The sequence below is a fragment of the Xyrauchen texanus genome, chromosome 26 (assembly GCF_025860055.1).
Source record: "Xyrauchen texanus isolate HMW12.3.18 chromosome 26, RBS_HiC_50CHRs, whole genome shotgun sequence".
NCBI lineage: Eukaryota > Metazoa > Chordata > Actinopteri > Cypriniformes > Catostomidae > Xyrauchen > Xyrauchen texanus.
The window spans coordinates 33,407,081-33,423,067 of record NC_068301.1 but is presented as its reverse complement, the minus strand read 5'-3'; the positions used below and the strand labels follow the sequence as shown (position 1 = coordinate 33,423,067).

General features: G+C 37.6%; 2 protein-coding genes across 3 annotated transcripts in view; one reads left to right on the top strand and one right to left on the bottom strand.

Moving 5' to 3' along the window:
- LOC127619595 (solute carrier family 66 member 2-like) overlaps nt 1–631 on the bottom strand; it is a 54,758-nt gene extending 54,127 nt beyond the window's left edge. For both annotated transcript variants that reach the window (XM_052092482.1, XM_052092483.1), the window contains exons 1-2: nt 486–631; nt 49–271 (exon numbers count right to left, since the gene is read on the bottom strand). In XM_052092482.1, the coding sequence (XP_051948442.1) occupies nt 49–251 (203 nt within the window). In that variant the 5' untranslated portion in view covers nt 252–271; nt 486–631. The remainder of the gene's footprint in view (nt 1–48; nt 272–485) is intronic.
- Nucleotides 1–15,987, top strand: part of LOC127619593 (septin-7) — a 234,466-nt gene that overhangs the window by 171,223 nt on the left and 47,256 nt on the right. The window lies entirely within an intron of this gene.

Genomic DNA, 15,987 nt, shown 5'->3' with positions numbered 1-15,987 from the left:
ACTGAAAGACGTTATGGGCACAGGCATGATGGTTAAAGAATAACTCACCTAAACAGTATTCTTAAGATGTTGGCAACTAGCAGTACCAGGCAAACATAGGTGGAGAATCCTTCAGCATTCTGAGTCCTGCGAATATCCCTGTACTGAGGGATGTATGGCACAACTCCTCCAAATATGATGGCGATAGATGCGATCCAAGACACCAGTTGTTGAACAACATCCATGCTCAGATCCAATATCTCGTCATCCATCTTTTAATGGTGTAATTATCCTTTATCAATGCAAATGAAGAGCTAAATACAACTCATTAATTATTTAAATAAAACTTCAACCATTGGTGCTTTAAAAGCTACTTCCTCATAGTCAACTTCTTTTCATCAACTTTGTGAATTATGAATACAGACAGTAAATATACTTTCATTGTCCCAGTCACCATCAACTGACTGTATTTATTCAAGTGCATCAATTTTCTTGGAAATACATACTTGTTAAATCGATGGGAACAGGTCCTCTGCGTTGGTCCACGTCAGATTATGTATTCTTTTTGTCTTGTCGTCCCCGAAATGATAAATAGACTGCCGTTAAACATGGTAAAGGCGCTGTGATTCTCTCTGCTACATCTGGCTAATGCTTACTTCCGCCTTGCTACTACGTAACGATACAGCAATTACATATTCATGAGCTGTGGGGTCCTCGAGCGAGTCAAGTTTGGCTCAAACGAGAAACGAACATGGAAAACCAAAAATAAAAGTTTTAACATATTATAATTGATTAACAACGACGTTTCAGTATTAAAGAGTGTGATTCTTATATACATCATACAAGTAGACACATACCTGGCCTCATTTTATCCTTGTGACAGAAGACGTTTGTCGTTTAAACCGTGTAAAAAGTTACTCATAGGTCCTTAGAGAACAAAAATGCTATATATTAATATTATTTTCCACTTTCAATTAGTTTTTTTAATCAACATCAGTCCTGATCATAACTACCAAATATTCATGCATTTTCAGGATATTAACCCAATGCCAGTTTGTTTATATAATGCCACTGTTGTTGTTTTTTATAGAAATAATAAACACACACACAAAACACACACACACACACACACACACACACACACACACACACAATTAATTACTTTCCGTACTAAATGCTAAGGGGAATTTTTTTATTTATTTTGTATTATCACAGTCTGGGATATGTCAATGATTAGCAACAACATTTTGATGCATTGTTATTTTCTGTGCTGTGTCAGATTAAAAAAAAGAAAGAAAGAAAACTCACACTCAGGACCTTAGAGGACAAAAATGTCCACGTCAAAAAACTACCATCAAAATATTATCTATTAGTATTATTTTCCACTTTCACTGAATTTTTAACCAACATCAGTACTGATCATAACAACCTAATATTCATTAATTTTCATGATTTTAGCCCATTAAATGCCAGTTATTTACATAATGCCACTGCTGTTGTTTACACACACAAACACACACACACACACACACACACACACACACACACACATACATACAGAAATTTCATAATACAATCATGTTACTTTAAATCTCCACTTTTCACATTATTCTTCTTTTGTTTTTGGGCATTTGCATTCTTTGTGCATATCACCCCCTGCTGGCAGTGAGGAGAATTTATAGTAAAAAAGGACTTAAATATTTATTTATTTCTCACCCACAATTATCATATTGCTTCTGAAGAGATGGATTAAGCCACTTGAGTCGAATGGATTATGATTATGCTGCATTTATGTGCTTTTTTGGAGATTCAAAGTTTTGGTCACCATTCACTTGCATTGTATGGACCTATAGAGTTGAAATATTCTTCTAAAAATCTTAATTTGTGTTCAGCAGAAGAAATGAAGTCGTACACACCTGGATGGTATGAGGATGAGTAAATGATGAGAGAATTTTCATTTTTGGGTGAATTGTCTCTTAGGAGTTTAAAAATACCATTGAAATACCACTGAAAATGACAAAATGCCCCCAAAATTCTAAATAGAGGTGCAAAAAATGCCCCCATATTGGATTTCCTCTTAACATCCAATTAATTTTGTTAAATATTTTTTCTAAGCCTAATACATATTAACACAAAATATGATGTAAAAGCAAAGACTTGACTTAACACAAGAAGACGACTTTTGTGAAAATAAGCATTTTGTGCTTGCCCATGTACATCCAAATCAAGTAGTGCAACACATGATTTTCTAATTATTACTTTAAAAATAAGATCATCATCTGTTGTGACCAGCAGGTGGAAGCATTGTTTCTCTCTTGCCATTCAGGTCAAATAGCTCCAAAAAAGATATGCTAAGATAGACTGGGGCAAATTCCAATAGCAAGTGATCATCTCTATTCTCTACTCACTCCGAAGGACAAAGCTCATGTTGTGGGCAGTCTTAAGGGAGCATGACATTACTGTAGGAATGTACCCTTTGCTAACAGTCTTGTGCAAGGGCCCTTCAAAAAAATAAATCATTTTCTTACTTTCGTTTGGAACGACACTTCGAGTGGCGTCCCCTTCTCTCAGTGCTCTCATCATGGACGCAGAAATGCTGGTTGGGAAACGCCCTAGAACTGTAATATAACAGCTAAGATCTCACCAAACTGCCAGACCTCTTATTTAGATCAACTTTGAATGCTGTCTGATGATGATCTAGATGTAAAACAAAAGAAAAGCTTTTACATTGGGGGCCCTTGACACTGGAAAACACTTCCCTGGAATGTCAGATACATTTGCAATTGAAATTTTATTTGTCAACTTGTTTGTGTAGAATGTAAAGCTGATGTATGTAACTTTTGGGGTGTTAAAGAAGTTTTTTCTATCCCAGCTTAATATGCAGAGACAACTATAAATAAGCCATTCATAGGTTAATTTTCTCGAAACTGGAAAACACTGTGTCTCTGTGGTGCTATAAAATTCCTGTTATGAGCGACCAGCTTAGACCCGCTCCAACAATGTTACTTGACCAGTGGCATGAGCTGGGGGCTTTGAACTAGAAATCTATACATAGATACCTTATTAGCAGCTGTTGCTATGGACCGCGATGCGTCGGCACGTCCACCATATTGTATAGGTCAAGAGCTGTCCATCAACACATGATGGAAATTGACAGATATGGTCTGCAAAAGTGTATTATCTTTTCCAGACAACTTTCATATTATCTGACATATATCATAAAGTAATCCATATGACTGCAGTTTTTAAATCCATGTCTTCTGAATGTGGTGTGGGTGAGAAACTTTTTTTACTATCAATCTCCACATTCACATTCTTCTTTTGTTTTCGATGATTCACATTCTTTGTGCATATTACCACCTACTGGGCAGTGAGTAGAATATATAGTAAAAAAGGACTTAAATATTTATATGTTTCTCACCCACACTATCATATCAATTCTAATAACATGGATTAAACCACTGGAGTCTTATGGATTACTTTTATGCTTTCTTAATGTTCTTTTTGGAGCTTCAAAGATTTGGTCACCATTCAATTCCATTGTGTGGACCTACAGAGCTGAAATATTCTTCTAAAATTCTTAATTTGTGTTCATCAGAAAAAAGAATGTCATCCACATCTGGGATGGCATGAGGGTGAGTAAATGATTAGATAATTTTAATTTTTAAAGTGAACTATCACTTTAAATTACCAAAATTATATTTCTCGGTAAATTCTGCATTAACAATAACTTGTTCCTTACTTTAATGTTGTCTGTTTGAATTGTTATCTGTTTAGCTAAAAGCCTAAATAAAATGTTACTGTTTACAAATATGTTCCAAAATTAGTGTCCAAGAAGCATCGTACATATTTGCAAATGCTATGACAAATTTACTTTTAATATTCACGCCGCATTTGAATCATAAAAGGTGCCGCTTGAATGAACTATCGCGAGATTTGCACTGAAGCTATTCACCAAAGATACGCCAAGGTGGTCGCTGTCATGGTAGTCAAGGGAGACTACGCAAGAAATGTGACGTACGCCTGAGGGTTGGACCGTGTGCTGGAGAAAGGGAATGTCGATCGGCGAGAAATCGTTTATAGTGGCGGCCGGGAGCGTCAACACAATGGGTGAGTATTCAGTCTCTGTTGCTTTATTAAACTCGTAGTCCGTCGATATGTTTTATGAGACTTGTTTATATGTAGATATGTTGGTTTGATGCGTAGTATGTTTAAAATGGTGGTGTTTTGAATGCTCGCGCGCGGTAGATCCGTTTCCTGAGTGTGTGTTTGTTCAACAGATATTCTCGAGCTCTCTTCGCTCTCTTCGCTCTTTATGTAATCATATTGACAATAGTTGTTTCTCGCTTCATGTAAATCACTTTAACTGAATGGTTACACTTATGAGGAAGTGCTTTGGCGGTACCATGACGTTACAGTGATGGGATATGATGGGACTGAATGATTACCATATGGTATTTGAAATAAAACCGTATAATCACCATGATATATGTCCAAGGAACATGGTATTACAATGGGACCATGTCCTAAAAACCATGAAAATACTACAGTACTGGTTAGGGTGTGCTTAGTGAATGAACAGATGCGCTTGTTGAAACACCGTCTGTCTTTTTCAGTCTCAGCAATGTTGAAGGACGTGAAGCAAATCTATGTGAATAGAGTGTCTGAGACTCAAACTTGTGTGTGGGAAACTAAACGATTAAAAGTCACATAAATCAGAGAGTTTAAGAGCCAATATTGACTGACAGATCAATATTGGATAGAACTGGTCACAGCTATGGCTGGCAATAATAAACAGTTGTGAGATCTCAGTTGCAAAGAAGGGTTTAGTTGCCATTTTATAGCTTTGCTAACATATCTGTTATGTTAACTCAAATGCCATTTGGTGATGATTAGGTACCTCCATTATGAATGTGTCTGTCCTCTTGCAATCCACTGTAAGTCACACACACTTTTGTACTTTGGGTTTGTCTTATTCATTGTTTAGATGTTGCATTGTGTTATCTGATTTTACCTTTCCTTTTGAGCAATGTAACATCTTGCAAGATCTCTTTATAGAAGAACAGTTGTACAAGAAGAAATATGTGTGATTGCAACACACAGCACGTCATCCATGAGCTCTGCATTGCCTCCTTACTGTAGATCTCATGATAATTCTTACACAGTGGAAAAGTTCATCCTTTATTCATTGATATCCTGTTTGTATCACATGGCTAATGCTTGAATTTGGCCCGTCTGTTTGCTGGCATGTGATCCATGGGTTAGCCTGGTATGATGGGACACTGATGGCAGGGAATGCTCTCTGATGTTCTAAACAACAAATTACTTCCCATCAGTACGTGTCAGGTAATGAGCTGATAGGAGGACCTCCTAGTGAGATTTATGGATATAAAGTGAGTTTTGAAAGAGATATTTCAGCAAATCTTTCAGATTAAGAGTGCTTTCACACTTGGTTCGATTGCTTGGACTGAACCAGAGTTAATTTTCCTGCCCCCCGCTGGTCTGTGTTCACATCATATTTTTTGGGTCCGAACTGTGGCCCATCAACGTGAGTACAACGGCAGCTGTACCACTAAGACTTCAGCTTTGCTGTGTTATTAATGAACAAAAAAGTACCGTTAAAACTTTTCATGCCCAAAACAATACTTGTGTTTGACCGCTGCAGAGGAATTGAATGTCCAATGATGTGATGAATGTTAGCGTTTGTCTGCCGTGAGCCTGCGGTTGCATTGCAAGAGATGTGAAGTTTCTGAGCTGCTCTCTGAAGGCGAAATATTGGACACAAGCAGGTATAAAATCGATTGGGAATCTGCAAAGACTCGAATTATACGTCATCATAAGCGGTCGACTTGAGCGTTTTGGTATGATTGCATTAATGTGTTTATCTAATCAGCCAATAGTGTAGCAGCAGCGCAATGCATAAAATCGTGCAGATACAGGTTAATGTTCATCTCAACCATCAGAAAACATTTGATCTCCATGATTTAGACCGTGGCATGATTGTTGGTGCCAGATGGGCTGGTTTGAGTATTTCTGTAACTGGTGATCTCCTGGGATTTTCACACACAACAGTCTCTAGAACAGGGGTGCTCATGCTTCTATGGCATGAGATCTAGATCTACCATGTATTGTAGGCAGTGCTGGCACAATATCAAAATTACAACAGTCAGTACCCATGTACCAGTAAAATTTGAAAATTCTCGATACCAAAACTAATTTATGAATTAGCTAAACATTATTTTAAATTATGAAGTAATTATTCTGGACATTTTCTAACAGCAGTATCAATGTGCATTCAAGTATACGTTCAAAAATTCAAAAAGAAAATTCTAGTATACCATTAAACTTAGTAGATCACAGGTTTTTACTGCATGATTAATATACATTAATATTTTTAAAGCTACTCAAGTTATCCAGCTAAGAGCAATAAATGGTCTCCATTGTTATTGTTGTATGATTCATATTAAATATGAATTTTAATTGATGGGTAGGTCTACCAGGCTTGTGCAATTAATTTAGACATAACTGATTTTGTTTTAATTAATTTCTCACGCCAAGACAGGCATTTTACAGTGTACAGTCAAACTGGCACGTATCCGCCATTAGCACTCTTAAACACACACACAAGCACGCACCGAGAAATAAGGCGTCTGTCAGTCAGGAAGTGCGCAGTGGTCGAATTTCTGAAATGTAGAATGGCAAGGGGATGGGTCTATATAGATTCACGAGGAAAGCGATACCTGATTGGTCGAAGAATCTTTAACCGAACCATACCCATAAACCTAACGCTGTCAAATCGGGTATTGTTTTCCTCATAAATATGAGTGTCTTCCCTTGCCATCCTGCGTTTCGAACATCTCTACGCAAGAGATCTGAAATCAGAAAATAAAATGTGATCTTTAACATTGTTGTAATTTGTGTAGTTTATATCCATATCCTTTTGAGCTGTTAACGAGATTGACCAGTGGTTGTCTTGTGATTGACCAGCTGATCACGACCGATGTAATGAGCACCCCTCATCTAGAATTTACTCAGAATGGTGCCAAAAACAAAAATCATCCAGTGAGTGGCAGTTCTGCAGATGCCTTGTTGATGACAGAGGGCAACAGAGTATGAGCAGCTCACAAAAAGGCTATGGTAACTCTGACAACCACTCAATAATTGTAGTGAGCAAAAGCACATGTCGAACCTTGAGGTGGATGGGCTGCAACAGCAGAGGACCATGTCAGGTTCCACTTCTGGTTTGATGAATCTCGATTTCAGATGGACAGCCCATTAAAACACTTTTACTTAAGTTGCTCAATGGCTCTTGTGTGGATAAAGTGAGCAGTAATCTCCTGACAGCTTTCCATTTACATGGCCCAGATCGCCTGGTTGGAGTGTCACAGACTGATAGAGTATGTGCTTCAGAGGAAGATATATGAGCGTCTACAGGAAGAAAACATTGGATTTGTTCAAGTTCTGAGAGGTTTGTTAATGAAATCTGTTTAGGTGAGATATCTGCATATGTACATATGACAGTATATGATAGAAGCTTTACTAATATTTGACTTAATATCATGAGAGTGTGAGTGTGTTAAACACGGGAGCACTTTAAAGGACATGAGCTCCTGCATGTCTGTCGCGGCTCTGATACATAAGACAGTTTAAACGTCCGTAGAGCGCTAGATGATGCTAGGAAGTGTAATCGAGCTGGAAATCATAATTGACAAGGAGAAGGCTGATGTCAAGATATATAATGAAAAAGATCTTTATAAATGAGAAGTTGTTTTCTCACCCAAAATAGATAGGATCTCCTCAGGAATTAACCACTGGAGTCTTATGGCAGGGCTCTACGCTAACTTTTTTCAAAAAGAAAAGTGAAAAATGTAATAGTTTATTAACAAACAATTTATTACATACATATTTATACTGCGTGTATGAGTGTGTGTGCGTGTACTAAGGGACACACATCTGTGGAACAGCACATACAACCCAAATCACACATTGACCCATGCCTACTAGAATCAAAGGATATCAGTTGTCCAGCTGCTTTTGAATGTTGACCATCTGGCATAATTAGAGGTCAGCCAGCGATCTCTCATTATGTCAGCAATTTGACCGATCATCTCCGCACATTGTCCAATGTGGGATTCATGTAAACTCAGTTTTTGTGGTGGAGTCTGATAAGTGGCCCAAATCTGATTATAGAATAAAACACCATATCAAAGAAAAATAAATAACAATTTGCAAAACTGCAGCATCCCACAAATTGAAATAAATGTAAAAAAGTAGGATGCTATTTCACATGTGCATTTAATGTATACATTTTCAATGTATACAATCTGAATAACATAAGTTGGCTCCGCCCTCCCGCATGCATCTTTGGTTCATTGGTTGACGCCACGTGTCTGATTGACAGTCACGACAGGTGAGGCTTTTAGTCTGAGCGGACAATCAGAACAAATGTGTGCGCTTGAGCATTTAGGCCTATATTATTTTATTTGTTTGTTTTTCATTATTTTTAATCTTTTGATGATTTCATATCTTATTTTTTTATAAATAGATTCTGATATGCGAGCCGGCTCCACATTCACCTACAAGAGCCGACTCATTCGCAAATGACCCATCACTATTTCAGATGCGGGTTTCCTGACACGTAGGACAAGTTGCCTGCCTGTTTCTGCCCTCTACAATAATTGCAGAACATGACGTTGTTTTCGAACTCTAGCCATGGGAACATTTTGAGACAATTTGCATTGAATATATATGTTCTCCCTCAGATCTCTGTTTTTGGCCACACATACTATATGGGCAAAAGTTTGTGGAATTCTGAACACAGTTGTTGCTTGTTGAACATTTGATTTCAAAACCATAACGGTTAATCCTCTTTGCTGCTATAACATCTTCCACTTCCACTCGTGCTGAAACAAAAGAGGCTTCTCCCCAATCTTCCTGATTTCAAACCCTCTTCCCTTTTATCACAAAGTTTGAAGCACACAAGAATGCCACTAAAAAGCATTAAGATTTGTCTTCACTGGAATTAATGGAAGAGCCAAACCTGTTAATTAAAAGGGGGTGTCCACAAACTTTTGGCCATGTTGTGTAACTGTCTGGCAAACTGGCAAGTCATTAGTGGTGCTTGCAAAGCATCACTATTGTAATCTCACATACTTATTATTAGTGGTGCTTGCAAAGCATCACTATTGTAATCTCACATACTTATTATTAGTGGTGCTTGCAAAGCATCACTATTGTAATCTCACATACTTATTTTTATTTTTCTTTTTTTTATTATTATTCTATCTCCGTACAAAACTTCGGCACCTAACTCGTCCCGCACCGTTTGACGTAGACCCACGAATGAGGTGTCAAATCGAACGGCCTATTGAGAACACGTGTGCTATGACTTTTATAAGCGATCGGGGTACGGTAATTGCCCCAGGGGCAAAAAAGCGCCGAAAAATCCCATAGACTTAACATTGCGACAAACTTTGACGCGTCACAGCTCCGAGCGAGGATTTCGCAGAAACGTGTGATTTGCCATATTTGAAGAGGCTGGCAGGCTCTGTAAGAGCATACCTCAAAATGGGGTAAAAGTTGCACCCCTGGGGGCAGGAGCTGCCCAAAAATGCCCCAATTGACTTACAATGGTGTAGGACGGCCCATGAAATGAAAAGGCATTGGGATTTGTATTCAACATAGCTCTGGATCACAGTGTCATAGAGACAATGGGGCGGGCTCATTTTACTCAGACGACCAATCAGTATCTCAGGATCATTTTGAATCTATCAAGCCACGCCCTAGCAACAATTTAGAGCACCTTAGCAACAAGTCCCATAGACTTCTAATGAAAGACATCAAAGGGATATCTCCGGATAGAAGTGTCATAGAAACACAAGGGTGGTCTCGCTTTCACTCGGGGCAGCAAACAGCCAATCATGAATCACCTCAACACTTCCTAGCCCCTCCCTAGCAACCATTGTCGAGCACCTTAGCAACCAAAATCCATAGAGGATATCTTCCATTCTGAATGTCACAGAGGCATGGGAGTTGGTTTATATCATTCATACTGACAAGCAGCCTTTGGAGATTAATGATTGCCAGCTGCCAAGCCACTCCCTAGCAACTAAACAGAGTACCCTAGCAACCATTTAGCAGTAACTATATCTCTGCACCAGAAAATCAGAGAAACTTCTGGGTTGATTTATTTCAATCAGGATGGCAAGGAGACTTCATTAGTATCACTAAGGTAACTGCCTAGCAACCAGATGGGGTTACCCTAGCAACCGAGTAACAAATCACATATCTCTGCATCAGAAAAACATAGAGACTTCCGGGTTGACTTATTTCAATCAGGATGGCAAGGACACTTGATTACTATCACTATGATTACTGCCTAGCAACCAGATGGGGTTACCCTAGCAACCGAGCAACAAATCACATATCTCTGCACCAAAAATTACTACAGACTTCCGGGTTGACTTATTTCACTCAGGATGGAAAGGAGCCATGTATTGTATTACCTTGGTAACTGCATAGCAACCACATGGGCTTACCCTAGCAACCGAGTAACAAATCACATATTTCTGCACCAGAAAATCGTACAGACTTCTGGATTGATTTATTTATGACCATAATTTTTGTTCTTTTCAAGCATGCTATTTGACGAGTTTTGCCACGGCAAGCACCACTCACATTTTCTTCAGGAAATGTACCTACCTAGTTATTCATGCTCCCTGCATCTGCATCTGAATGGCCAGATCTTATAGGCCTATATAACCTGTTCCTCTATGAGAGGAGTGTTTTATGTCATGGGCTTTCATTGTAAGAGACATTTATGGCCATGACATATTTTTGAGACCGTAATTTTTGGACACTGTCTGACATGAGTCAATCATGTCCTAAAAAATCTTGTTAAAAAAAGTGTTATTTCTAAAAAGGGATTTCACCTTAACTCAAACAATTTTCTCATTATCATTGATCTCTCTCTCTCTCACACTCTTTTTTAAAAAAAATTTTTTTTACTGCTTGACTTTTAGGCTACCACATCTCTTCCGGCAGTTGAGCCACACACAAAAACATCTCACTGCTTTCAGTGCTGCAGTGCACCTCTCTCCCTCTCTCTCTCTCTCTCTCTCTCTCTCGTGCTATACTCCCGTTTCCACTGTCCCTTTGACCCCGTTTACACCTGGTATTATGATGCGTTTTGGGGGATTAGATCACATGTGGTCAGTGCTAAATACAGGTCTAAAAAGCTTCTAAAACAGTTTGTGATCGGACCATAAAAACCACATTCGTAGGGAGCCTAATACTAGTGTGACATCATCATACTTGAGTTGTAAATGCATACTTGAGTTTGCTCACCTTTCAAATTTGCCGGTTACGAGCTGATTTAAAATGAAATAACGCGAAAACATGCACGAGAACTTCACGGATCTTCTGAATCAGCATGCAGTAACACAGATGAGAAGCACAAACATCTGAAGCTCAGGTTAATATATAGTAGGTCCTGGTCACAGGAGAAGCGTTTAACCGACCAGGTGTAAACAGCCATGTTTCTTGCCTCACCACATGTGATCGCATCACCGAAGACACTTCAAGATTTTTCACATTTAATCACAATTAAAAGCAGATTTTGAAAGTGCTGAAACACTATATATACTACTATTGTTTTTGTCAAATTAATTTCAATTTTTTCTTAGGAAAGAAAACAGAAAAATATGTAACACATATGGCTTTATTAACATTTTCCAAACAAAGCCTTCCACAGTATAAAGATAGAAATGCCCTAAAATAGCACAAATTAAAAATTTCCCAAAATCTAACTGGGATGACTAATTGAAATAACTAGTCTCCACATAGGTTGCATTTTCATTGCAATGGGCATTACATCTCTTAAACTCTCATCCTCCACAATATTAATCTGTCAGTAGTCTGTGGCTATCCACTTTGTTACAGCAATCATGAAGCCACGATCATGGTTCATGTCAGCTTTGCTATGAACTCACCATGAAAAGCGCTTGCAGACAAAAACATCTCATTCTGTGTTTTGATGATAGTTAAGAATTGATGTGCTTCTGAGATAATTAAAATCTGCCTTGCTTTTGTACATCAAATAGCGTTAAGAGCTCCTTTCTCCATCATTTAATCACTGACACGGCTGTTGTGTGTGTTGTGAAGACTAGTTCATATTATCAAATCTTAAAGTAATATTCCGGGTTTAGTACAAGTTCAATCAAATCTGGGTTCCAGTGTGGAAGTTTCAGTGGATGTGAGTAGGGCCAATCCATAAACATTAAACTACTTACTGTAGGGCTGGGCGATAGAGCTAAAACATTTATTATAATTCAGTATCTATAATTATTGATAAATTGTAATAATCTTTTGTAAACAAAGACCAGTAGAAAAATAGGTTTGAATTAACCACTGTGTTTTTAATTTACCCACTCTATTAATGCAAAAAAATAAATTGTTTTAACAGTCAAAAATAAAATTTAAACAAATATCTTCTTTCTTATATCTTAAATGAAGATTAAATAAATAAGTGTTAAAGAAACTATTGAACTTAATAAATAAAATGTTACAAAAATCGTTTGGAGGATTTCTCATAAGGCATTGTTGCCGAGTACCTCTCCATCGTGGACTGCTTGTGGATTGTTTGTTGAGGTGGGGTAGATGTAGGTTGTGGCAGACAACATCCTGCATATTCCAAAGAGTGGAAGCTGTTAAGGTCATGAAATAAGTTGCTTGTGTTTCCGTACTTGGCCGGGACGTTTTTTTTTTTTTTTTTAAAACTTACACACAACGTGTTTGTTTGATGTTGGTCAGACGTAAAGAAACCAAAAAACTGCCACACTGATGAGCTGACATGTCCTTTTTTATTCATTATCTCATCGCCGGCAGGCACGGCACTCATTTTCGCATGTGTTTGTGTGCTCTGATGTTACGTGGCGATGGCTCAACCGAACCCCACAGCAACGCAACTTGTTATTGGCTTTTTGCTTGTCACTCGTAGCATGCTCCTTTATCAAGCCATATGATGGGCTGTTTATGATCCAGGGATGGCACACGCTTGAGGGTTGTTCATGCACCCAAACTTTGTCTATTTACATTTGAATGCATTTAAGTGAAACTATCGATAAAGGTATACCGTTTTAAAGGCCAGCCCGAACTTACTGTTTCAAAAAATAGCCACAAAACATAAACAATATGTGTATGAACATGATTTTAGTGTTAAAATCACTTACTAGCCTTTTCTGTGTAAAGGTATATCCAATTTTACAACTTTGTTGGTTAACGGCAGTTACCTTCAAATTTACCATAAAAAATGCTAATATTTTTTAAAAAGACAATACATGTAATTTTATGGTAAAATGTTATTAAAATGACATTTTAGATGTAAAAAGTATGATTTTACTGCATAATTAACTGTAAAAATTTATATTATGTTTAACTAGAGTACATGTACTGTTTATGGTATATTATTGTTAATTGCGGTAAAACCACAATAATCGGCGTTCCCAGAATTCCCTGTGTGACCCAGTTAATTTAATTATATTTTATGGGAATAGTTATGTTTCTTGTTTTTAATATCAGTTATGTACATTGAGGTGTTCAGTGTTATATTTGATGTAGTTTAGTTAATGTTTATGGCATTATTTTAACTTCACATGATGTACGATAACAGCAGCATGAAGTGATGGAGAATACTTGTTACAGACTTTCATTAATAGTTTAAAGAACGAAGAGCATTGCTTAGTCCTTGTGTGGGTGGTGGAAAATAGAGAAAGACTTGAGTCCTAATGACTCATTAATATGAGCGCCTGTTTGGTTTTCTCATCACAAATAAGGCTGGTGATTCATTTGTTTTTATCATCATCACAAACTTGTGTCTATCCAGCTGGATTCATGTTCCTCCAGACCATTTCCCCTTCTAGGGTTAGCAGAACAGCATGATTGTTTTGATAGTCAAATCAGTTTGGTGTTTTGTAATCACAGATCAGTGCTTTGAATGAAATTGTATTCAGGGAAAGACCTGATTTATTCAGAGAAAGGATTTTTTGATGAAGTTGTCAATTTTACTTAACCTAGGAGGGCAACAGAAAGTCCACCGGGTGCCCTTCCACGCACGTTACACATTATTCAAGGACCTGAAAGCAGTTTCGGAAACACAGACGATCGCTTCATGCTCATATCACGCGAACGCGACAATCCTCTTGACTACTGGTACATGAATAAGTCACTTTGGATAAATCACGATATTCACATTTTAAGGAGAATGTGTAGGAAGCAGAACATAATAATTAGCACTTTTAAAGCACCAACTGCACATGAAGATTATCCCAATTTATTTGGGCGGCCACAGAAAAATGTTAGATACTGGAAAAACCCTGACCATGTTTCTTCAATTCTTTCAGTCTCACGTGAAGCCATGCTCACTGATAGATAAAGCCCATGCTGCACACATGGATATTTACATATTGTGATATACATGATCTAGCAAAATCTCTATCGGTTTACACTTTATATCGTCACCATGATTTATAACATCATATCGCCAGCCCTAGGCATTACTTGGGTTGTCGCCTAAATATTTAGCAGAACTTTTAAGACCTTATGAAACAGACCTCTTCGATCTTCTTGTCATGAACTGGCTGTTCCGAGATCCAGATACAAAAAAGGTGATTGAGCGTTTGTAGTGAATTCCCCACAATTCTGGAACAGCCTGCCCTGGGACATTAGATCTGCTGAATCTGTTTTTAAGTCTTGATTAAAAACTCATTTGTATAGACTGGCTTTTATTACTATATGAATATGTTGGGTTTTATTGTATATGTTTTTGATTTTATTTTTGTGAAGCACCTTGTGCTTAATCACTAAATGGTGCTATATTAATAAAATGATCATTATTATAATTATATAAACACTGTCTCTACCAGTGTATTAATTATTGATCCTAGAAGGGCCACTCTTGATAAGTTTCGAGTCATCATGTGGCCTTTTGAAGTTACTAGGGCGATTTAACAATACATTTTGAAGTGAAAAGCAGACTTTTCTAATTCCAGAAGGTTAGTATATTAAGTTTATATCTTTTAATACAACCGACGAGTAGTCAATTATGAAAATTGGTGGTTTTGCACATTCCTAATTAGCTAATGTAACTTCGCAATAAAGATGAAAATCGAAATTCTGTGTTATATCTGTACGGCTTGTTCTGAAGTTCATCCGAGACATCTTTTGTTGGAGAAATAGCTAAAACGTCTAACATCACATTCCAAAATAACGGATACTGTAATAGGCTGTTTTAATGTAAGGGGAACATTACAATCGCCATAGAAGTGTACCATTCCAATCATCAGAGGAAGCAAGAATTTTCTTTGTGGACCAAATAATTCAAAATTTATAAGCAACAGTAAAGTGAATGTTTGAACTGGTGGTGGCGCTATGGAGTTTGGCCTGGGACCCCAAAGCTTGGTCAAGGGGCTATTAGTTCCAACCCCCTATCAGTGTGCCAAATATCTTTATTTTCCTATGTAAGGTTCATAGTGCTACCTTAAACTCCTGTTGGGGAAAAGAGGAAGATGACCAATAAGAATAGGCTACTTGCAAGCAGCAGTGATCAGGGACAAGCCCTGCAACTATTCAGTAAGCACAATACAAAAAGCTTCAATTCAACAAAAATTGAACTGTAAGACTTGGCTAGATGGGGATCGAACCCCGAAACTTTGGAACTATTGTCCAGAAATGTACACACTGCACTATTCAGTTGACATGTCTCAGTGATGGTAAAGAGACATGGCAAGTTTAGAGTTGGCACACAAAATGTGGAGCATGATGTCGATGACACATACAATTTAGTTTTTAATCATACAAAGCATTCAAAAGATGCATTTGAATTGAAGAATAATTGAATATCTGACAATGTAGTGCTGCATTTGACAAACACTACAGGCAGTGCATTTTTGTAAAGTAGGTTGATATTAACAGAGCCTTGAGTGTTTCTAATTTCTGACTCGGACTGAGACA